Source organism: Gasterosteus aculeatus, chromosome 15 (assembly GCF_964276395.1).
Source record: "Gasterosteus aculeatus chromosome 15, fGasAcu3.hap1.1, whole genome shotgun sequence".
Classification (NCBI taxonomy): Eukaryota; Metazoa; Chordata; class Actinopteri; order Perciformes; family Gasterosteidae; genus Gasterosteus; species Gasterosteus aculeatus.
The window spans coordinates 12,138,912-12,163,817 of record NC_135703.1 but is presented as its reverse complement, the minus strand read 5'-3'; the positions used below and the strand labels follow the sequence as shown (position 1 = coordinate 12,163,817).

Sequence of the window (24,906 nt, the reverse complement as noted above, 5' to 3'; positions counted from 1 at the left end):
GTGTAATGGGAACATGTCAAGAACGTGTCTATAGCTCATTACTCTTCCTGCCTCTTTATCCTGCTGTCAGGGCCCCAGGACCCATCCTCTCAGACATGGCTTGCAATGTTTACACAGCCAGTCAGCCACATTTTCATTCCTTATTTGTATTATTGCTGTGTGTGTCCTCATTAATCAGGGTGAAGGCATTCAGCTGTGCCACGCTGAAAAAGGGGGGTGGGACCACCACCAATCTTTAATTGACTCACACAAGGGCCTCTGGGGGGGAAATGGGGTTTGGAGGCGCTGGAGGAAGAGTAAGATGAAGGAACAGAGAAGGAGGTGGATCGCATGATGGATGGGACAGGTAAACGTTTCTCCACCATTGGCTGTGAAAACAGGACGAGGAAACCGGCCCTGCCGGGGCGGCCTCCACGGTGAGCTACAGGTAAGCCATCCATCACACCTGACACTTTGCTGCCTCCATTGCCTACATTGTGTGTGCGTGTGTGTGTGTGTGTGTGCGTGCACGTGGTGACCGCACCCCAGCAAACGCAGATCTGTCTAGCTCAAAACTATAACAGAAACCAGATTGGTCAAGAAGGAGGAAATCACTTGTGGATTCGTGCCTGACGTGTAACCATTCTCCAGAATTAATAACCACCAAGCAAACACACGTAAGAGGCTGCAGGTGTTCACGTTATTCTTCATTTTACCCCGGGCACTACCCACTTATCTGCAGGCCGTCTTTCTGACCATGTCATTTACTTCAGGAACATAAACTGTACGTCAGTCTCTGCTTTAAAGTAGAACATCTCAGCCACAGCAGGCATAATAAATAAGAAAGTAATTCTTTAAAGATTAAAGTGCCGACCCCTTTCCGTCTTCCGTCTTCTCTTTGTGTTGACAAACAACACAAAGAGAAGTATTGCAAAAACAATCATTTTTCTACAAAAAAAAAAGTGAAACAGGACATGGTCCTATAAAAATGACAAAGAACAAGTTGCACCCTTAAAGGGACGGCGTGAAGCATCGGAGACTATAATGACCTTTAAGTAAAAAGGAAAAATCAAAAGGCGCTGGCTACAGTTGGCAGTGGAGATTTAAATACCCTTTTTGAGAAAAGATCACCCGAAAAGCTACAGACTGTCTGGTTAATTTAGACTTAATTAAAGCTGATTACAGGGTTTCAAAAGTAAAATGAGCATCAATTCTGACATCTAAGTATCTAAATAAGAACTTTCTCATTAAGTGTACCATTTAAAGTGCAGATTTCCGACAAATAACAATTTCCTTAGCCCTAAATAAACTTCTTCTCTATACTCAAAACCACTTTAAAGTTTAGCGTGCACGGCAGACTATTAAATAAAAGGTGCAGCTCATCAACTCTATGCTACAGTATCATCTGCATAAAACTGAAAAAAGTGTTGATGTACATGCCAACGTTATTAATATTAATAAATAGAATGAAACCGGCAGAGGCTTCATGGACCAAACTAGATTATAACCTTCAACTGGTCGCTCGTGGCTCACTTGGACTCATTCCTCAGGTTGTGGTCGTCAGGTAAAGACAAGAATGTAAAAAGTGAAGGAATTTCTCCAAATGTACTCATGCATTAGCTGTATTTGTACATGAAACAATACTTATAACTGTATGTTCACTCACATTGACAGGTACATTAAACTAACAACTTCTTTGGGCCAGTCAAATTATTCTTGGCATTTGGCAGGTGAAAGGAAATGTTGGATTTTTGACACCGGGTGTGACGCTCTTCCTGGTCCTGTGTTTGTCTTCCAGTGTGTTCAGGTGTTTCTGCGTGTGAAGACTCACCAAACCAGGAGACAAAGGGGTGAGATTCAGCAACTTCTTGTATTGCTCGAAAGTGAAAAACTGCAGAGGGAGGATCAGGTTAAACAAACCGTCAGAAAGTCACAGTGCATCCATGAAACCGACATCTGGCAACACACACAGACACACAGATACACGCCATTAAAAAGCAGCTATTTTAAAAAGACTCTGGAGGAAATGGGAATTTGGGTGAGCTGTGTATCAACCAATAAACCGGTACGGCAACATAAAGCCGTGATGTGAGTCTTGTCTGAGAAACGTTCAGAGCACGTTCTGAAAAAGGAAACATCACGGATTTGTTTTTCCGAGCTCCAGACATTTCTCACCACCGGCGAGCGACTAACCCGTCTTCTCGGTGTGAGCGCTTATTTGTCAAGTTCACACATCCTCGTCTCCAGTGTGTCATTGCCGAGCAGCTCCGTGACCGGCATCGAGCCCTCTTGGTTCACCCCAATTATGTGTTATGTGCAAGTCTACCTTTGAACACATATGAAAAGGTGGAGGCTTTAAGAGCTGCATGGGTACGATAGCTGGGAAGTCAATATTTAGCAGACCAAGAGTACAAACGGGAGAGGCTGAAGGCGAGGCAGACATGGCGGAGGATGTCACGTGATTAATCAGCACGCGTGTACCACATTAGAAGAAATGCGGTGGGAGTGTTTTTCATACGGCCGTATGTTTACGGTTAAACAGGAGCCGGAGCGTTGCATCGTAGCGCAGGAAGCTCAAAGATCCTGGTTCCTCACCTTGACGGCTCTCTTTGGCGTCTCCGCCACAATCGGAGGAAGGATCCCTTTGTAGAAACCAGAGATTCTGCGGAGAGGAGAAATATTTGTTAGCAATTACTATAATTTTATGATGACAGTAACAATTATATGACCTTAGACATGTCAAAACTGAAACCATTATCCGTGGGTTGATCAACAGAAATGTGATCAGCAAAATACTTTCAATGTTCTTACTTGTCAGATGAGAAGATTTTTTGTTTTCTGTTGCCATGCGTGATAGTAAACTTATTATTCTGAGGTTTAATTCATAAAAGTAGGCCTTATCCCTTCGTACCAGTTGTTAACCATGTTTTATTCTGTTCACTTTACATTAAAGACAACGTTTTAGATTTCTAGCTGTATCAATTCCATCGTTTAAGGCAGCCATTGATTTCCATTCATATCCGTCAGATGTTAAAATCAATTAGCAGTTATGAAATTCACAATTTAAGTAACTGTGAGTTACCCAAGACATAAAGATAGAAAATCAAGTCTACGTCCATTTTTTAAATTAAATCTCTCATTATAGTCTTTTCAGGTTATTTTACACTTAAACCTAATGAGCATGCAACAATAGCATCTGTTACAATGGTGCATTCAATGGGCAGTTCTTCAAAATGACCAAACATATACATGTAGAGATACTTTGTTGTATATTTATTATGAATGTCCATTAGAATCAAATCCCACCTTTGTGCTCAAGCCTCTGACCATAGTGAATACAGACAGCAGGACAAACACGGAGCTCGGAAAATGGCAACAGAAAGTATATTGCAGCCGTTCAGGAACATAACTACCGAGATATATTTTCAAACCACAAACCCTGGCAACAAGCTCCCCAGGAATCTGCAGAGAAAATGATTTAAGCGTTTATTTCATCGGTGGATGTACTGAATATTTCAAAAGACGGCAGCAGTATAATTCTACATAATTTGGTAGTTTGCCGTAGCTCAATCATACGATCCAGCCATGAGTTACAACGTACTTGGAGGCAGAAACAATAATAAAATGATACAGTGAGTTATGTATGTGAAGATCTATGCCTACATTTTACACGGACTGCGTTTTGTAAGCAGTCCATTTCATTGAGTGTATTTACAGTAAACTAAGCGGTCAGTCCGGCTAGATTCTTACAGACAGAAATGTAAATGGATGTCTCTGAAATTGAAGAGTTAAAGTATACAATGTATCTAAAATAGATAAAACCTATCGTGGGTAAATCATAGAAATATCATGAGAAGTCATTATAATCTGCCCTTCTAAAAAGCTCTTGGTTGACATTGATTCACATCACACCGGAGGTTCCCCCCAAAATACGCCCGACCTGCCTCTCATGTTTACGTGACAGAAGTTTCCTGTTTTGCAAAGAGAGCACAAAGCGTGTTTCGTATACATTCAGAAGTGCACACACAGGCCTTTTCCCAACTCTGGGATTCAGGAAAGAAAACAAAAAAAAGGTGCAATGGTTCATTAGCTTGAACTTATAGTTCCCACAGGCAGGGCCGGGCATGTGGTATAAAACAAGATGTCAAATCACATTAAATTACACAGGAGCTTCTTGGCTTGGGCCCAGGTCTTGAAACGCAGCGCACCTGAAACATCAGATACTACTGAGTCATTAGCTGTTGTGTCGATAACAAACTGTTGCTGGGAGCAGCAAGCTACTTTTCTCCTTCCACGTTGTTGTTTTAAGGGGTTTGCCTCATAGTGAAACCGGTAAAGCCGGTCCAAACATTCAAACAAGAACAATCACGACGTCGTCTTCTTACATTTTTGGAACCGATCGAGATGTCCCGTATCGGATCATCGGTGCCATGATTAGGTGTAACTGTAAATGTCATCAGTAGCGTGCGGGGGTTGACGTGATGCTTTGTCTGTGGTCTCACTGACTGGCATTGCATTCTTGTGTACTTGTTGCCTCAAGACAAGTATACATTTGTTTGTATGTATTTAAAGATGGCATTTCTGGGGGTGCAAATAACTACACTTGATGCAACCGCATTGTGCAGACACACATTCGTCCGTCCTGCTACTGGAACTGCAAACGAATATGAGCACGCAGCTAAATGTAGCACCGTTGGCATCGGATGGTCTTGTGGCTCAAAGCTACAGATGGCGTGGGAAGCCTGACAGAAGTGAGGCTAACACACGATGAGATGTGTACGAGGGGAAACCGGTTTACAACGTTCAAAATGAAAAGCAGAATGGCCAAATACGCATAACTTCCCACTTAGCTGCTTGCAGGCTACAGGGAGCGAGTTCATATTGATACTGAACACAGCTCCGAGGACACAGAGGACGACGTGGCGTGACCAACTGTATCTTGTGAACTGCCAGCGCCAACTCTGTTGTGGCAACATTCTCTACAAGTCAACTCAGATGATTTGGGTTGATTGGGCCCGAGAAGCACCAGCAATTACGCGCAGAAAAACCGCAGTGAACCACAACTAATATCACAACACTTCTGATCAGGTGACAGAGCCGACACCTGAAGTCGCACGCGCCCCGTACTGGCTCTGCTACGCCAAGCCATTAATATAATAACAACGTTGGAGTAAGGGATTAAGGATAAGGAAAACCCCTCCTCTGAATAAAGAATGAATCGTTTGTATTGTTTGTGTAAAGAAGTTATTTCAGTCGGACGGAAGACCCTTTCCTCGGCTCTCTTTGTCCATGCAAATGGCGGCCACAGATTTCCCGGGTGTGGTCAGGCTGGCGAGCCACCAGGTTTGGACGAGGAGTCAAAGTTGTTACAGAACAAATACGGCCTCTACTGAGTGGCCATCATTTGAATCCTCATTTGATTTACAATGTAAAGTACACACTAAGTCCCTTTTGGGCTTTCCTAAGCAAATGACCCCCTGACACGGAGCGAGGTGTGTGTGTGTGTGTGTGTGTGTGTACTTGTGTGTATGATTTGTCTTTCATTTTCATAAACCTTTCCTTTTTTTAACAGCCTACATCCGTTTGGACAGGAGCGTAGGAAACACTGGAGCAATTAAATAAACTGACTTTTTTTTTTACTTCTTAACGGATGAAATGTGTGAATGTTTAATGGAAAACGATCATTTCCATCAGGAGACGTTCGTTCGTTTTCGCACCACTATAGTGGTCGTAATATGAGCCGCCGCAGGAAGTATTTTAGCACGTAAACAACCGGCATGCTTCATCTGCAAATATTTTCTCTCTCCCTGCGTCTTTGTAACCTTGACATTGTCACTAACAGACAATAGAGCAGAATTGGCAGAGATGAGGTTTTCTAAACATAAAAAGGCACAACACTTAAAGATGATATCGATATATTTACATATAAAGTGAGCACACAAAGGTTAAAAAACGTATTCTCATTCAATTGAAGGAGAAAGTGTGTCCAAACTTTGACTGGAACTGTATATAAAAACATGTGCTATTTATAGACAGGGAAATTGCATTTTTAGAAAAAGATTTCTGAAACAATGTACTTTTGCTTTGATGATCCACTGTTACTATTATATTTTATGACTGGTGATGCAATCTATAAGATAACGTTGAAAGTTATGCAATTTTAAATGCCTCCTTTTGCCCAAATTGGTCAAGTGTTACTTTGCAGCGAAGTAAATTGTTTAGATGGTTTCTGGTCTTGTTTTATAATTTTTAGAGTGAGAAGATATTGTTAAAATATTGGTCTGTTGTGCGATATATAATTAACAGCTAGTTAGCTTAGTTCAGCATAGAGACCGGAAACAACCAGCATGGTTCTGTCACCTGCTGAACTCACATTAACTCACTGTACAATGTTTAATCCTATAAGGAATCGACTGGCAAAGACACCAATGAACATGTATAATCTGCACTTCTTGACATGAAAATGAAAATACATATTCCTCTACGGGTGGTCCCAGCTGGAACGCCCCCCTTACTGTCGGTTCCAGGCATTAGTCATTGATCTAGTGTCCACGGGCCAACGCGCTCCGCCGTAAACCGAGGACCCTTTTAATATTCCTGCGGCCGCGCTTTGGGTCCCGACCCATTCCCTGGATACCACACTGGTAAAGAATGCTGCAGAATAGAGTCTTTTTGTTTCCCTCCAGACGGAAACATTTAACACGCGCGCTCGGTTGCTGCACCCACATGCAGAAGCAAAGCAGCGCGGCCTGTAAGGCAATACGCCGACCAATGGCCAGTGAGCATAGTTCACACCGTCACGCACTTATGACCACGGCTACGGGATTTCATGCTAGATTTTCCAGATTAAAAAACAACTTATTACATAATGCGTTTTTAACCTAAATAATCCCCCCCCCCATCAACCGCCCGCTTCCCAACTGGAAGCGTTCAATTCTATTCCGCATGAAAATTTAAGTCTATCGTGTTTAGGCTTCAAACGGTTTAAAGATGGTGTCGCACATGTTCACATTTCCATGTCCTCCTTCAGTGAAATCACAGAGCTGGAGCCGCGAGCTCAGGTTTCCCCCTTCATCACCTCAAATAGAGACACAGAGAGAGAGAGAGAGAGAGAGAGAGAGAGAGAGGGGGAGAGAGAGGGAGGGAGGGGGGGGCGTAAGCTGCGTCCTGCCATGAGCTGACGGGAAATGTTTATTTTTAATAATAATTCAAAACAGTAAGGCGTAGCGCTATTTGTATAAATTATAAGTAAGTGGTTTGGCCTGGAGGTAATCCACAATGTGCTACCGGGGAGTCATTACGGCCTCAGCAAAAACATACTGTCAGTGCGAATTGTTCAACAAGAAAGTGGATCTTCTGTCTTCTGTCCCCGTTTGACAACCACGTCGCTGCGTCGGATACGACGTATCGCTCGTACTCCCGAAAGGAGACGCACCCAAAAGGCACTTCCACAATGGGAGTGTGTGTGTGTGTGTGTGTGTGTGTGTGTTGAGTGTGTGAGTAGCTCAGCTACTGCAGCCGGGTCTGTTGAACTGCTGCCAGTGTGGGATATCCCACCGTCTAGACGGCCTTTCACCTTGCGCTCACTCGCACCTCACAGCAGATCAACTTTATATCCGCCGTAAAGCTGTCGACTCGCCGTAAACAGAGCGAGTGGCAAACACTTTCGCCTGCACCGTCTCGCAGCGCTGTCACAGGGCCGGCACAGGAGGAGGGAGCACAGCAGGAGGACTGTCGCTAGTTCGTTGGGAAAACTACAAGACGATCAGCTTCCGAGTCGATAAAACGTTTAAATGCACAACATGCACAGTAGTGACATTTGAATAGATCAGCATGGCCGATCATATTGTGTAGATGTATTTTCCCTCTATTTTTGATGATGTCTGAATATACTTCTATGGAGGATACCACATATAAAATTAATAATTGCATGATGAATTTTCACCCTTGCCAAGTGACCTGTCGAGGGAAGACATACCCCTCGTTGCGGAAGATGGTGCGGAAGCAATCCCCGAGGCTCTTGTAGCTGTTGGGGTCACTGGTTCCCCTTTGGATCTGGAACCTGCAACGACCAAGATTTCATTAAAACCTCCAAACTGTAAATATTACACAGTCACATTGCTGTTACTTTGTTTTATTGCCCATATTGGGTAAATTACATTGGGACACCTTGTCTGAAAAATAGACTAAGCTAATTTGACCTTGTGATACATGAGATCATCGCCCTTCTTACCCCCCCGGCCCGGTGTTATTCTGCTCTGCTAAGATGAGAGGCTCCTACTGCCACTCCTCCCAGAGTAGGGGAGAACTAAAACATTTATTTAACCCAACCGATCCAATTAGCCACCCAACTCCCCGGGACCAGAAAGCTTTTTGACTACTAACATGCTAGTAAGCCAATTGTAACAGCTCTTTAGTTACGTGTAAATTTTTAATATGATGGAGCCAGTCAAAGGACCTTTTTCTTGTGTAGAAAACACTCTGGTAACTACCTAATAAAGGGTCGTGAGATGTGTGTAAATCTTTTACATGAGCGACCAATTGGGTTTGAAAGAATGAACATAAACGTTGCCTTTTGGAGATAAAGAGTTTCGGGTATTGAGAGGACAAGAAAGGATCTCATTATGTCCGGCCACATGGTTGAGACACGCAAACACCAACAAAAGAACAACATGTCGAACTAAATAGTCTTTTGACTGTTTATACGCCAAATGATTCGAGCAATTAGCAAGACACAATAAACTAAAGCATGTTTCTAAACGTGATCAACGATAGCTTCGGTACGATGAAGGAACATCGCGCGTTCTGAGCGTAGAAAGAGAATCAGGAGTGAAACAAAAACGATTCCCTCCTCATATGGCTTCAACTGCTGGGTCACGAGGTCAGCAGCGAGTCGTCCATGCCGGTGCCTGATGCGGCCATAAAGGGCCCCGAGGTTCCAGTGGAGGGGGAGTTTAGTGGGGTGAGCAGCCTTTCATATCGCGAACAGATTAACATCTTAGCGGGGTGTCCCTCGAATCCTGTTTGGTGGATTCCCAAATAGCTTGTAACCCGTTCCTGAAAACTAGTTAAAACAGCGTAATAAATAGATGTCTGACACCATATTAAAAAGAGGACGAAAAAGAAGGTCTTGAGGTATGAGACGATGGCAGAATACAGGGTACATGGGGGGCAATAACCCAAAGATTTAAGACCACTTGGGCTTGTAAACATATTCAAATCTGGCTTAATTAAAGGCACATGATGCTGGGGTCAAGGATGGAAGGGATCCTTTCCACGCTTTGTCCCCCGGCCTCCTTTGCTTTGCCGGCCTCAACCCTCAACCGGCCCTGAGAGAGTGAGGTTGGCAGGGCCGTGGTCCGGTACCAGCCCCCCTGACCCCAAGGTCACCTCATTTCCTCATGGCCCTCTCGTACCCTGCCATAAAAAGGCACGGACCAAACAGCAAGGCCAAGGGAGTGGGACATAATAGGGAGGACCAGAAGATCTTGTGGTAAGACGGGGACTCTCAGAAGCTGCTAATTTTGCTCTTCGCAGCAACCAACGCTGGAAAATAAGACACAGATTTTCAGTCAGTTCTGTTTTAGAGGATTTGTACAGACAAATGTCTCTAGTTTCTGTTTATAAAATCTCAGTGAGTGAGAAGATACTGGTTGGCTGAAGAGGAGCACAAGACGGCCTCTACGGCGGAGCCATTTTGCAGTCAGCCATGCAGATTCTAAACGCTGCGGCTTCCTATAAACTCATTGTTCAGTGAAAACTAGCAAAGATACAGTGTGCTCATGAGATCTGTGAGTTCATCAAGAGTACTCCTTCGCTATCCCTGTGCTTGTGCTTTACAAGCCCGGAGCCGCCCAGGTGAAGGTGAGGGCGAGGGCGAGGGCAGGGTGGTGCTTCTGTGAGCGAGACAAGCAAGTAAATAATCCCAAAAGAACTGGCCCACCTGACCTCCACTGCCTTTAAAATGACAAACTCTAGGCGTCCACAAAGAAGTCAAAAAAGTAAATGATGGGGGAGTACCAGGCAAGAGCCCCATTCTTTATATTTTTATGGACCGGAGTGCTGCGTTTGAGGGCCTTGCAGAGCCGTGTCCGCTCCCAGACCCCGGTGGTAATGGGCTTGACCCGGGGCCCAACAAGACGGGCTGTCACCCGACCGAGGGCGAGATGTTGAGGTGAGGCTCATTAATGGTGGTGTTAAAATATACATATATGGAAAAGGTGTAAAGGGGTTTGATCAAAAGGCAGAGGTTTGATGGGTTCAATGTTAAAAAGGGGCCGGCTATGCTTTTTAGGAGATCTCTTAAAAACGTGCCCTGTTAAATTAGGGGGTATTCCCTCAGTGCCATGTTTCGATGACTCGCTCACTTTAAATGTAGGATCTAATAAGGCTGATCATATTTATAGCTATTCAGACAGATTGATACATCAACTAACACTCTATATAAACAAGTAATCACCCAGCCCACAACGGGTAAGTATTCTACAACATTTTGCTGTAATATTTCAAATTGTGTGCCATTTTCCTCAAGTATGGAAGTTATGATTGATGTGTGTTGCTGTGTATTTGGACTGGTTGCTACAGCGAGAGCCTTGATCTACTCATGCCTTCACTCCAGGAATGCCAAGTGCTTTGACAACAAAATATAGTGAATCACCAAGTGGAACGGCTGAAAGTATAGTAATTTCTCACGTTAGATCTAAAGTGCATAAGACAATCTAGAGGGCAACATAAAAGGGGAATCTATTTTTACAGCCACACAATTAATTTTAATGAGCAGGATCATAAAGATGGCAGGAGTCCATTGCATTTGCACATGAGGTTAAGAACACTTTTCCGATCCTAAATGGTCCAACATGGCAAATGCGGCCAATTGTGTCTTTGGCCTTCTATTGTGCTACAGGGTTAAAGGGCGGCACCATAAATAAAAGGTTGCCCCTTCTGGATCCGATGGCGGCTACTTGTTAACACAGTGGTCATCGGTGCTGACTGACACTCAGTGGGAGAAAAAGTCTTTCACGACAAAAAGGAACATAGCACAACAAGTATGACGCCTGAGCACGGAGCATGCTTTTGTTCACAGAAATAAATAAAAACAGTGCACATTAAATGTTGTGTGGTTTGCACTTATTGCAAACTGGTAAATATGATGCAATAATGATAATTTCATCAGACTTCCATCCTGTACAATAACATGGAAAAAAAACAAGTTAGGAAAACACGTATCGTTCAATGGAATCAAAATGGTTTGAAGGCAACGTGTTTGAGCCTGTCAGGAGGACGCCAAATAAAGGCCGACCCGCCTTGGAGAGAGCAATAGGAAAATGAAGTTTAGGGAAAGAAGATGCAAGTTGGGAGCAGCGGGGACGTGATAAACCTTTGGGTGCTTGTGACACGCCAGGCTGCCAGAGCTTGATCCGGATCAGGCCGGGTTGGGTTTCACCAGCACCACAAACCTGCAGAACCGCGGGCCGCCGACGTTATAAAGCAGGTTGTGGTGCAGACAAAGGGGCGGGAAAGTGGCTCTGTACAAAGCGCTGCGACGTTGCTCTTCCACTCTGGATTCGTTCTCGCTCTGATAAAACGGACTCCCGCGATTCCCTATGGTGACGTTGGGACCAGTTTGTGGGTCCAGATGTGTGCTCATATAGTGTGACCTCTGTGACCCGAGATCAGGCTGTGTTAGTGTGCTAGAGCAGGAAAAGAGCCGCATAAAACAGCGTGAGGACGGGCTAGGAAGGGCCAAGACTCAGATGTTTTTAGCATTGCAAACCTCTGGTTGACTGACAGATCCCTCTACATGTTGAGAGGACTGTAGCGAATTAAGAAAGTCCCTAATGCAGGGGAGCAGATGGCAGAAATAAGTAATTATTCTGACATTTCCAGCAAGTGGTTGCAAAACAGAAAGGGTTTCTCGGGTGTTTAACCTCTGCCAAATGCTGTTAACTGAAATGACGGCGCTAATGCCGTTTTAGAAGGATATTTATGCTGTTTATAACACATACCGCTCAGCAGATTTAACAGTACATTTAATATTAAAAACTTGTTCATCCAAAGCGCCGCAAGTATTCCCCCATAGAACCAGAGCAGCTTAAAAGCAGGAGACAGGAGCCGAGACAGACGGCAGGCCAGACAAGCGTAGGTCAGGACTGCCCGGTGATAGACTGGTCCGGGCCAGCCACAGTAACGGCCACTTTGATGTGAGGACGGGCTGCAGGAGGTTTTCTGGAGACCACTGGCTGTAACACAGTGCGCTCCAGACAGAAGACAACTGCCCTGCGTGCTTCCAGGGAGAAACCCGAGAATCACCGCTACTTCACTGCATTCGGCACCTCGTAATGTTCGTCAATACGTATAAACGTTTGTAGCTTGATGCGTTAAAGCGTTTGGTCAGACTTATTTAGACTGGAGCCACATCATTTGGTTTTGTCAAAGCGGAATGTTGGGCTGAATGTAGTGAAATGATCCTGCAACTATTATGGATAAAGAGGTCTCCAAGTCAAAGGGTACCACTATATTCTATATTCATCTTCCTCAGGAAAATACAACTACTCTCTCGTCCACTAGTATTACTCGGGAAGAACTGAATGAATAGCGAGGGTCAGTTCAGTATCCAACTGGATCTTGTACCTTAGATCCAGTTATTTTAAGTGCATCATGATTGACATGAAGTATTATGGGTCCAGTCAGTGATGAAGACTTTTGAGCACCCCGTTGTATTCTGTTATCTGAAGGCAGAACCTTTTTATAGAGCGCATGCAAGCGGAAAACGTACAGTGGAATTATGGAACAAGTGCAACTTGTTACTTGCTGTAATATATTTCGTCCTGGTCTTTGCAATCTTCGCATGCAAGCCAACCCCAGCAATTACATGAGTAATTGTGGCTGGAATGTGGTACATCAGAGCCAATCATCCTCTATCCCACCATCTTAGAAGAAAACACACCAGCAACCAGATAGCCACGGATAAAAAGACCAAAAAAAGAAGAGGAGGCAAGGAAAAGAAAGCAGCACATGTGCACGCCACAGGCCCACATGTCCTCCTGTAGCTTTGTCCACAGAGACTTCTGCATCAGCGAGCGCGGAATGACGGGAGAAAGATTTGTGTGAATATGCATCCTTATTATTTTCTTTGGCACAGCGGCAATGCTGAGCCTTTAAGTGTCCAACACGTCAGCTGCACTCACAATAGTTATATATTGTTGTTGTTTTTTACAGGCAATCTATCCAACAGTTTGCATCTATGATAAATCATTAGAGGTGTTACACTGAGCACAGAGCTGTGCCAATTGAGTCCTGCATCCAATGCAGCTTGGTCACATTATGTTCAAGTAGCAAAGCCCCAGTGACAAAAATGCTTTGCCTAGAATTAAAAAGCCTTTATGAAGTCCAAAAAGCTGCACGCAAGAGATGGGCAAACAGGCGATGAACGCTGGATAAAGGATATAGAGTTTTGAAAGTCAAAAATAAAGAAAGCGATGGGGCGGCAGAGGAGCAGCACAGTCAGGGTCTAGAGAAGTCAAAGCACACAACGCCTCCACTCTGTAATTAGTACACTGGATGGTGAAGCCCTTCACTGATAATGATTACAGGTGCGCTAGTAGGAAACTCACACACAAACATTAAAATGCACATCTGCTCTTTATGTGCGCCTCAATCCATTGGGGAAATCTGTCATTTAGTCATCCAGTTGTGACTGCAGAAACATCTGTCACAACATTCAAATGAAAAGGTTGAGTTTTAAAAGTTTATTTTTCTGGCATTTTGCTTTTATTAGATAGTTGACTGTAGAAATGTGAATAGTAATGACGTAGCAGTCACACCATGGGCATCAGAGCCCGTTAGCTGGTCCGTGCCGGCCGATACCTCGCTCTGGTTGGTCAGTGTGCGTTTGAGCTTCTGTCAGTATGACGAGTGTTATTACTTGATTAGGTCAGTCTTTATTTGAATTAATTACTTGTTTTTAAACTCAACAGACAGCATTTGACTGTACATTTTTCAAATGTCCAGGGCACGTGGAGCTGAAACCCTAGATTACAGTGAACAAAATCGCAAGCATTCATTTTCTATGATGGGATATGAACATGCCACAGGTCCATCCAATCCCCCAATCGACCAACTCTCACTTTGTGTCTTACTTTCTGCAGAGTCCCCACCGCTTCCCGCTTTGGCATTAAATGTAACTCAGAGAGTATGCTGGAATGCCGTGGCATCCTTTTTAATCCTGCAAAAAAAGCCCTGGTCATGAAAGGACTTGCTCTCCACCTTGTGCACTGGACTCGGCCTGGCTAATGCTCGTGCAATGAAGCGCTGCACGGACTGAGCCCGTTTCATCCTAGATGCACGTTGTGGTGTTTTGGGCTCTGTGGTGTTTTGAGCCAAGCCTGCAGTCTCTCCGAGCCGCAGGGATTATGAGCCTGCCTGACAACCGCTGACCTGCGGCCTGCTCCTTTACAAGGCAAGATCTGCTATCAGGCTGCCGCCGCTTTGTGGCCTGCTGTTTGAGGGTTTTGTTAGGGATTCCTCCATAAGTGCACTGGGGTTCACCGAGCAGTTGGGGGGCAAACGGAGGTGGGAGGTGGAGAGAAGGGGTGAAGCCTTTGGGCCGTCCTCAGCGCTGTCACGCGTTTCCCCCAAAATGACTGGACGTCATCTGTCAAAGCCCTCATCAAAGATCACTTTCAAGCCCCCCAAGTGGGACACACTTTCATGCATGCTGGGACCAAATGGAGGTAGTGTTGCCATGGATACCGCAGTGACCAAGGCCCTGTACCAGGTTTTTCTAATCAGGCTTGGAACCGGCTACTGGCAGGCTTAGTGGTTTGCAAGGACTCTTGACAGCCATGTCATACAATACGATTGCATAATTCAATACACATCTTCTAAAAGAACAGGGATTTAAAACAACATTACATAATAACAAACCACAAATTCAAAGGGAATGACGGCAGACGGAACATGATGTTGTTGCAGTTTATGTCAGCTGAAGTAAAGGCTAATCCGTCCACAGGTGAATGAAGCTATGCACAGACTGGATAACGGAGGGAGACGAGAAAAAGGATCAGAATGGGAAAAGCATTCGAGGGAAAGAAAGTGTGTGTGCACAGGGAGAGGGAGGGGATAAGTCAAGAGTTGCACAAAATGAATCTGAAAACGCATCGGATCAAGTGCACCGCAAAAGAAACCGCAATCGAAGTTCCACAAAATGCCAGGAGAAGTCGCTCAGAGAGACGCGCCCCCACGGGGGAAGGTTTCACTCCTCGGGCCGGAAGTAAAACGGGTGATGGGGAGCGAGATGAGCGCGAGTTTGTTTGCACATGAATGTGTAGAAGGGTGGAGCTGCGTGTAATAGGATCTCGACATGAAGGGAAATGCAGGCTCAGTGCAACTCTCTAATGAGAGGGAGAACCTGATCAGAGTCAGATGGGGTGCCCCGAGCGCGCAGCCCCCTGCAGAAAGTGCCGCCCGACACCCTTTGTTACCTCCAAGTGAGCTGAGACCAGCCCATGAACCATGTAACTAGGTGGTTTCCAGGTTAATGAAAAGCTGTAACTCCGCGCTCTCTCTCTCTCTCTCTCTATCCTACCCCGCATTCCTGCCCCAAACCCACGCAGACAGGGGCTGGGAGGGGGGGGGGGCAATTAACGGTTAACTTTTCTGAGGAATGCTACATTTACATAGAGAGCAGATTATTACCCAGATTGACACACAATGACAAATTAAAGAACAAGAAAAGTGTTTCAGATGTGACCTTGCATGTGATACAAATACTAAAAAGTAAAGAGTTCATCAGATCGAATCATGGCACAGAGCGCTAAAACCTCCCTAAACATTTTGTCCGTTTGGCTTCGATCTAACCTGATTTTACTGATACAGAATCTCGCTGCGTGTGCGTTCTCAATGAATAAATGCTGAAAAATCAAATGTCTTTATATCATTGTCTATGGAATCTATATATATATTCTTTTTTTGCTTCATTAATTTCAGACAAAACAAGCACTTCCTGCATTTGATGCAATTGATTTACAATGAAAACACTTTTTGACACTATTTTGTAATCCTACTACTTCAGTCATCTGTAATACAAAAAGAGAGAAGAGCGCTTCACATTACACCTGATGGGAACACGGAGCCTCTACCTGCCTGCTTGGTGCAGCCCTGAGTTGGGAAACATAAATTTGTTTCGTGTTCCAGTCTTTCGCAACGATGAAAGCGGTACTCAGTCACACTGATGGAACGTGGGCTCTGCAGGAGTCCCTCAGATGTAAGATAGATGTACTTGTTAGCAAAGGTGAGTTACAGGGGTCATGGCTCAACTGGTCAGCGAGCCCGCAACGGGGAGTAAAAGTGCTACAACAAAGGCGAAAATGTCCAGTGAAATGTATTCATTCATTATCCCCCACAAATATCTGTATTTTAATAAATATCCTGAGCTGATCGTTTTGTCATTATGAACTTGCTTGCGTGTTATTTAGGTAACCTATTCAGATCTGTGGAACACACACATTTAGCAGTATCCACTCCATCTCCCTCAAAGGGAATAGGAGAAAGATAAACCCCTTTATTGAATAAGAGCTAAACATCAGCTCCCAGCCAGGTGCGTGTTTAGTAAAGTTTACCGCGCAAAGAAAAAAACAAAAAAAAACAATGTAAAAGGGGAAAAAAGAAAGGAGGAAAAAATCCCTTTGATTCCGAGTTGGTGGAAAAAAGTAAATTTACTCCAGTTGCTGTTCAATTTGGACCGGTGGACATTAAAGCAGGAGCCGGTGCCTAATAAGAGCCATGCCTGAGCGAGCGAGCGAGAGAGAGAGACCAAGTGAAGGTGTGTCTGTGTCTGACTCTTGGCTCCAAGGTTCCTGCTAATAGATTTCCGCTCCCTCAGTGTCCTAATTAGCTGGTATGTATGCTTGGTTTATGAATCGATGTGTGTTAAAGCGCGGAACACGCGCGTTCAGTACGATTGCATGTATACTCGCCTACCATCAAAAGAAGCGGCAACCTCCTGCCGTTTGGACGCTTTTATGACGTCATCAAAAGCTCCAAATTAAAAAGAAGAAAGACCATTCTGTTTGTTCGCTTTGTTAAAAAACAAACAAACCCCGATCACGAGCAAAGGGAATCCATTTACACAGATGCGTCTCTCAGCAGCAGAAAGCCTATCAAACGGAACACATGGCGACAAAAACAGAAAATAAACAGATAAACCTGTCAGATTTTAAAGCGCCTTTTCCCGCTTTTTAAGGAAGAGCGTTACAAAGAAAATAGCGGGTGCACTTTTAACCCTGACCCCGTGTGAGGACGGACAGGCACAGCGCCGGCCGTACCTGTAATAAACCCCCATGGTTCCTAGGCGGGACAATAAATCACACCGTGTGCCTTCAAAGTATCGAGTATCGACTAATACGCCACCGCTCGCCCCTGGCTTTTATCCCGGCGCTTCGCTCTCTCCGTGTTCAGGTGGTGGCACGGCCTTCAAAGTGCAACCATCTCACTTTCTTTCTTTCTTTTTTTTTTAAAAGGCACACAGAGCAATTTATTTACCAAGAAACTGCTGCCGTAAATGACAGAAAAAGAGGCACAATTTACTGAGGAGTGGTGAGCGGGGCAGGGAGGTGGTAAAAGCGAAGCCAGAGGTCTCGGCTGGGCCTGTGAAAGACTATAAAGCTTTAGTAGTAGCCCACGACCTGTTTATGGCCGGCTGAGACACTGCGGCGTGCAGGCTCCTGATCACTCAACGGCTCGACGCGGCCGCCACCACTCGCACGACACGCAAGAAAAGACATGCTGACGCAGCACCAGGTATCAGGTATTAACCACAGTGAGTTCATTGAGCGGCAGTCGATCGCGAGTCCCTTTCTTATAAGGAAGTAATAAGGCTAAAAATTTGATTTGCGGAGATAAAAACTATTTTTTTGGAGGGAATGAAAAGGTCAATGATGCGTTTCATTTTCCACAAAATGTCTACGGCTTTTGGCATCGCTGGCCACTTGTGAGCAGAATGAGCGCAGACTTGGCCAGCTGCAAAAAAAAAAAGGAAAGAAAAGAAAAAGCACTGGAATTCCAGGAACTTCACTACACACAGACCCAAATAGCCACCGAGAGGATTCGACGCAGATGTGGATTAATGTGGATTCGTGTATGACAATTATGCGTTCATTAAAGTTACACAAAATATTGGTGTTTGTCTATGAGTTGTAAAGTTATGAATGGGTGACTTACCTCGTCTTCACTACATCGAGGGGATGCATCAAGCAGATCTCTACCAGACCTGAGGGACAGAAACATTCAGGTTACGTCACTTTAATAACCATGAGCATTGAGGTGAATGCTGGTTGTTATGTTTACGTTTCATTGTCGGATGCAATTTGTGATGCAATTTGTTCATTAAACCAGAACTTTGGGTTCAGATGGAAGAAACGCTCTTTTAAAACCTTTATATAACTTAACTATTTTAATAATAAACAATTATCTAACTCTGGAACTATCATTCCAACAGAACATTTTAGCAGATATTAATATTCTTATTTTTTTTTTGGATTCATACATACAAGGTGATCATACGTGGGTACCAGCAGTGGTAAATTACCGTGGGAGCTGTAGTTTTTCTGCGCTCACAAGGTAATCATTGTTCACTCACGAGGTTTACATGTGTAATCGCTGCAGTGGATGCGGTTTGTCTTAGAAAATCAAAGGGAAACCCCAGGAACATGTTAAACTCTTTTCAGAAAGCCAGATGAAAGTGACACTAAATGGTAGAAGAGACATTAGTTACTCGCTTGGACGTGAAGCATTATTTAAAGTTAAGTCACGTCTCAAGCAAAAATATAGTTTCTAATTCCAGCTTCTAACATTTGCGGGTTATTGTGCAAATCTCTGGCTTATATCAATCAATTCGAGGATTTTGAACTGTTGAGTGGAAATAACAAGTCATATGACAATGTTTTACTACAATGAACAACATATTTCATGACAATAATTAGTTGCATTCCTACGGGGCTTATTAGTCGTGGAATGTCCTCCTTAAAAGTCTTTGTCCTGCGTACTGTTACAGTGCTGAACATTACAGTGTTGCTGCCGGTGAAAACTACCAGTGACCCAATTTGAACTCGTACAGCTGAACAGTTCTCATCTCTCAAAGCCATCCTGGATCAGAAAGCATGACGTTTTATGTCAAGTGTGACGGATCTACTTATGATAGGAAAGTTGACTGACGGCCAATAAATGCATCTTCGGGAGATTCTTTTTCAAGTACTATCTACAGTTTTAGTGTTGGCAGTCTCAACGCTTTTGCTACCAACAACCAGTGTTTGCCGGCCTTCTAACAGACCCCATCATCACGCTGATTGTCCCTCTGCCCGACTAGAATGCCAACCACCAGTTTTGATCATTGGGCCATTTTTGCAAGAACATGGGTCTGAATGCGCCTGAATGCGACCCACTGAGACGTTGTTCCTACATTCCCGTCGAATTACTATAATTTTTCGGCATTTGTGAAGGCCGAAAAAACCCCAATGCAGCAGGGTTGATCAGTTCGGGCCCCTGAGGTTTCTCTCACACACACACACACACACACACACACACACACACACACACACACACACACACACACACACACACACACACACACACACACACACACACACACACGCTAACTATGTGCATCTGTGTTGAAAAAGCCACTGCTTTGGCACGGAAGCCTTCCAACTCAAATCAAGGTTGTTTTTTTATTTTTTTACTTCAAAATTCTCACTAAATCCATTTCCTGGTGCCGTGCAGATTCCGCTGTGTGTGTACACAGCTGCTGAGTAATATGGACTGTTTCTAATTAGCTCAATTAAATATATTCTCTACAAAAAGAGTGCGTCCTTTGGTTTTGTTTTTTTGCTGTTGCATCTAAATATGTGGACAGAAGAACCAAGAACTACTGAACCAAGCAACCAGCAGGCGAGAGTCAGACAACATTCCATCTCGTACGGCTCAGTTGACCTGACTCCGGTTGCTTGATGACACTGTATTGAATAGCCAACAGGACGGCTTTGGACGCATCGTTTCGTGGCCTTGCAGTGAGGACGAGGCGCATCAGATCTTTCAGCAGGTAATCAGATTACCCGATGAAACCAAAGCCGCTCAATCAGCCTGTGCAAACACAAAGAACCTGGGAAGGGACCAAACATGCTCCAACAGGTGATGGGGGTGGCGTCCGGGGGAAAGGAGAGCTTCTGCCATCTAATAGAAACACAACACTCTATTCTAAGTGCGAGTCTCTGAAGACTAAGATAACTTATTGGTACATAGCTTGTGCTTTTGAACATTTACTAGTAAGTTTACTTAAAGCTGGATTACTACAACGCTGTAGTAATGAAACGACTAAGGAGTGAAAAGTAAAAGCACTATTTTAGGCGTCGGTGAGGCTCTGCATCATCTAATTATTATTTCTAACACTACTTTTGAGGATGTATCCGGTGGACACGGAGACATATTAACTACTCACATTACCATTTGGTAGTTAAACACTTGACAATATATCCCCATAAAAACTTAATCCACAGCTTTACTGTAAACAATTATATAGAATAAAGAATAGTAACGGCTCTCAGATAAAAGAAGAACCGTAGTGGAGTAAAAGTATAAACTACTTGGCTGGCTTACTTTCAACTAAGACCTGCAGGCTACAGCGGGAAAGTTGTTAAATCACCTTCACCACAAATTGTTTTGTTTCTATTCAAAGGCCCATATTTCAAGAAAACATTTCCAGTTTGACATAGATAAGATCAAGATTTATTACATTTAGAAACATTCACTAAATGGTTTCTGGTCCTTTAATCGCAACATTTCCTTTTCAGCCACCGGGTGAAGGGTCTCAGCAGGACATTTAAAACCCACCACACACATGATAATGAAATGGAGCACAACTTCCTGCCTTTCTATTAAGGATAATCTGCCATTCATTAGTAGTTATAGGTTTGGTACAATGGAAAGGTATACAATGGGTGAGAGGCCGGAAAGATATGATACTACGGTTAATATAAATAATAAGGTTTGAAACAACAGCAATAGTAAATATAAGCGAGGTCCAGGTTATAATGGTGGGGGTCACATGTCTGCGTTTCCATCATCAACAAGCTATATAACAAGTTGAGTATTATTTTCATCAAATATCAAAAGGAGTGCAGCGCTAGAGGCTTAGTTTTACCTGCCAGTGACCAGAGCAGCTGTGCACATCTGGATACTTCACTTAACTTGATTCACACTGGATTTTGGGCCTCATCGTAAAAACCTCAGAGTACAGGAACTCTAAAGCGTACAGGTTAGCAAATGCTTCATTAACTTAGAACGGTAACAGTAGTTAACACTCTTTACTAATTAACCGGCCTGGCCTGCTGCGCCGTTCAGATACGGTGATTAGTTCAGCGTGTTGACTCCACTTCTCAGGCTGTCGGGAGTTTGTGTCTCTAGCTGCTCGCCGCGGGTTTCCGAGGTTGACGTCAGTCACTAATGCATGTTGCGTTTCCAGGATGTCAGTTGCAGAAGGATCAAGCGATGACAAGCATGATACAAAACAAGGTTGGGCTTATTTCGGCGTCAGACTAACGATCTTCCTCCTGAAGAACGGCTCATGGCAGATGAGCTGACGGGCTGAAGGGGAAATCTAAAAGAACAGAACGTGCAACCAACATTGGACGTTTAGCGCACCTTTAGCAAATACCTTGATGCTGCAGAATGCATGGCAACTACCAGAAGCAAAGATCCTCTTGGTTGTATGTAAATGTGCCAAGAGCAACAGTTTGTTTTTCCAGTCGAGAAAAGGTGCAAACAAATGCTTTTGTGTGAGTTGTCAATCATACAAGGGAGAATACTGCAGAAGAGGGCGTTGCATTTATCGAACTGATGAAAGATAAACAAAGTATGCGAGCTTACAACTTGGACATTTGAGGCTATTGTTAGTGGAGCGATTCACTACCAGCCGGCACAGTGACCGGAGAGAAAGACACCTACTTCAGCTGGAGCTTTCGCAGTAGCCATTTGGACTACTTTGCCAGGTGTGTCTCTGTCTGTGTCGGGGTGTACTGACAGCTTATGTCATCGCAACACACCCCCACACACACACACCCCCACACCCCCCCCCCCACACACACACACACACACGTTTGCTGCTCAAGTTTGGCAACAAATGGTGATCCGGCATTGGGGAGGGACCATAACATTATCTGCAGGTAGTAACAGAAACGTTTATTGGGATAATCAATAAGTTACCTTGATGAGTTACAGTAAAATCTCAGTTTGCGATCATGGTGGAGAAAATAAAACAGAGGCTGGTTAAACAAATACAGGAATTATTGTTCATTAAATAGAAGGTGTGCGCTTCTCGGTGATGCAATAAGACATTTGTGTTTTTTTTTAACTAAATGCAAGGTATCTACTTGTGTTCTGAAACTAAATTGCGATGATTTTTCGGACAAAACACTGCATCCCAGAGTCGAGGGGGATAATGGCGACATTAAACGTTTCCATCGCGCCGCGTGTTGACATGTCACGGAAACTGCATCGGGGCTCTCAGGACACCAAACGTGTAATTTCCTCGGCACCGCTGAGAGGCTGCTTCTCGCTCCGCTGTGCCCCAGCGCGTCACGCTCTTCCACTCCAGCTGTCGGCACGTACTGCCGTTTAATCACAGAGCGCGGCGGCAGTGGACCACGCACACTCGCGGGAGCACTTCACACCCCTCCAGTGCCTCCGATGCAGTGAGCACGGTGAAAACCAGGGAGATGATGATGATGATGATGATGATGCTGCTGCTGCAGAGTCTCCTGCTTGGCCTGTAGTCACCCTCCCATGCTATCACGGTGCCCTGCCATGTGGTCGTCATATATTCCTTTGCAAGGTCTAAGTGAGTGACACACAGGGAGATTCCAGTATTTCCAGTCAGACGCGTGAACTAAAACACAAAAGAGTGTCTGCAGCAAAGCAGTTACGATTCACTCCTACAGGTACACTGAGACAAAGACATTCTGCGCCAAGTCGCAGTGGAAACATTTCATTTTTAAGTGCTGCATCGCTGCTTGTTCAGCTGGAGGGATTTTTGCAGAACCTAAGAGAGCGACGCCTCTCTAGCAGCGCTGCCGAGGTATCGGCAAGACGATCCGATCCTTCTGAATGGTCTTTTCCGAAAGAGATAAGATCAAACACGAAGCAGATGAGGTGATTGTGCCCGTCGGTTTATGCTGGGGAATGCACACGGTTTGCTCCCACGCAAAGGTGAGATAGAAGAAGAATAACACTGTGCCAGGGAGCGATTGCTCAACGGCTGCAGGTGTCATCCATCATACCGAGACGCGCACTGAATGACTGTAATTCCCAGCAGCCACAGGGAGAAGGTCACTGCCACAGGAAACACAGCCCCCTTTTAAATGGGCGAACACATGAGAGACAAACGGGTCGCTCGTTTTCACACGCTTACTTCTCCTGCTAAAGGCTACACACGATAGCTTAAACTCTAACTCTACTTTCCTGAATCACGCTCAAGATATTTCCAGATTACTCTCATAAAATAATTAATATCATTAAAAGCAGTAAAACAGCGGTTTAATTAAACATGGACCAACAAAGTGAAATGACATTTTAGGTTATGATTTCTTTAAAACGACATTCAGAAGTGAAGATATACATCTCAGATTGTTTTTAAAATCATTATATTACACACTTCCATATCTTGGTTCATCAAGAGCCACAGCAGAAAATAACCGTCTCGACCTGCTGCTGCAAGCCGTGAGATAAAGCACCAGAGTGTCACCGTGACAAAGGCTTCACCTCACAGGCCCACTCTGGTTTTGCAAGGCGCTCCTGACTGAACCTGCAGGTGATAAGTCATCCTGCATCTCCTCCATTAATACTTTTCAAAACACACCAGATATGGAATGCTAAACAAACCGCGAAACAGACCCGCGAGCGGCTGCTCCTCCGCAGTTTGTCAACGGTGGGAACAAAGCCGACAGGATATCCATCAGCGACGGGGCAGTGATATAGAAACGCTGATTAATTATTTTTTAAAGCCGAGGTGGAAGCACCAAAGTAAAAGTAAAAGAATGAAGGACGAAAACATGCACAGGATTAAAAAGTCCATGATCAAAAAATTACAGCCTGTCATGACTACATGTTTATGGGTTATTGAGTTTCATACAAAGATTAATGGACTGTGACAATATGACAAACACTGTATTTAACCCTTTAGTGGGCAAGAAGGCAGATCAGCGACGTGGGTGCAATAAAATGTAACACACGGAGGTAATCCAAACAACAACAAGCTGGGTGAGGCCAATGAACTATACCTACTACCAAGAGAGGAAGCTACAGTAATGAAATACGTCCTTAATCCATATTAGTTTCTAAAGCCAAATGGACACTGCAATTATATTATTACCTATTTTGTAAAATAATGGCACAAAAAAGAAACACCTGAAGTTCGGTTTATATTTGTAGTTCTAGAAATGTCAACAATTCAATATTTGTAGAAAGAAAATATACAAGGCAACCATTAACAAAAGTGATTCAGGCTCCTCCTCCAACTGTCTGACGGATTATGTTAGAATTTACATATTAAAAAAGAAGAAAATGACTCACGACATCATGGAGGTAGCGGGGAGGGAGGGAGAGAGCGCCATTATTCACAGATATCACGTCTTGGTTGACTCCCTAATCGGCCCCTAATTCTGCACTTGAAAAAGCTCAAAGGGTGCAGCAGAGGTCATCTCCAATGACAGCAGGGTTTGGGTTTTTTAAAGTGAGGGGAGGCGAGTGCAGACACCTGGTGAGCCGGCTGCCGGTGCTGCCGCTTCATCCGCGACCTCCGAGGGCCCACAGAGCCGAAAGCCACAACATGAGCAGTTCAGGAGGAAATGATTCCATTGAAATCTCAGTCTGGAGCTTTGT

General features: G+C 44.3%; 1 protein-coding gene across 1 annotated transcript in view; it reads right to left on the bottom strand.

Annotated features, from left to right (window-relative positions):
• The window catches only part of slc25a21 (solute carrier family 25 member 21), a 72,562-nt gene that overhangs the window by 5,487 nt on the left and 42,169 nt on the right, over positions 1-24,906 (bottom strand). The window contains exons 4-7 of the mRNA XM_040199536.2: positions 18,199-18,247; positions 7,958-8,041; positions 2,575-2,641; positions 1,811-1,870 (exon numbers count right to left, since the gene is read on the bottom strand). Of these exons, the coding sequence (XP_040055470.1) occupies positions 1,811-1,870; positions 2,575-2,641; positions 7,958-8,041; positions 18,199-18,247 (260 nt within the window). The remainder of the gene's footprint in view (positions 1-1,810; positions 1,871-2,574; positions 2,642-7,957; positions 8,042-18,198; positions 18,248-24,906) is intronic.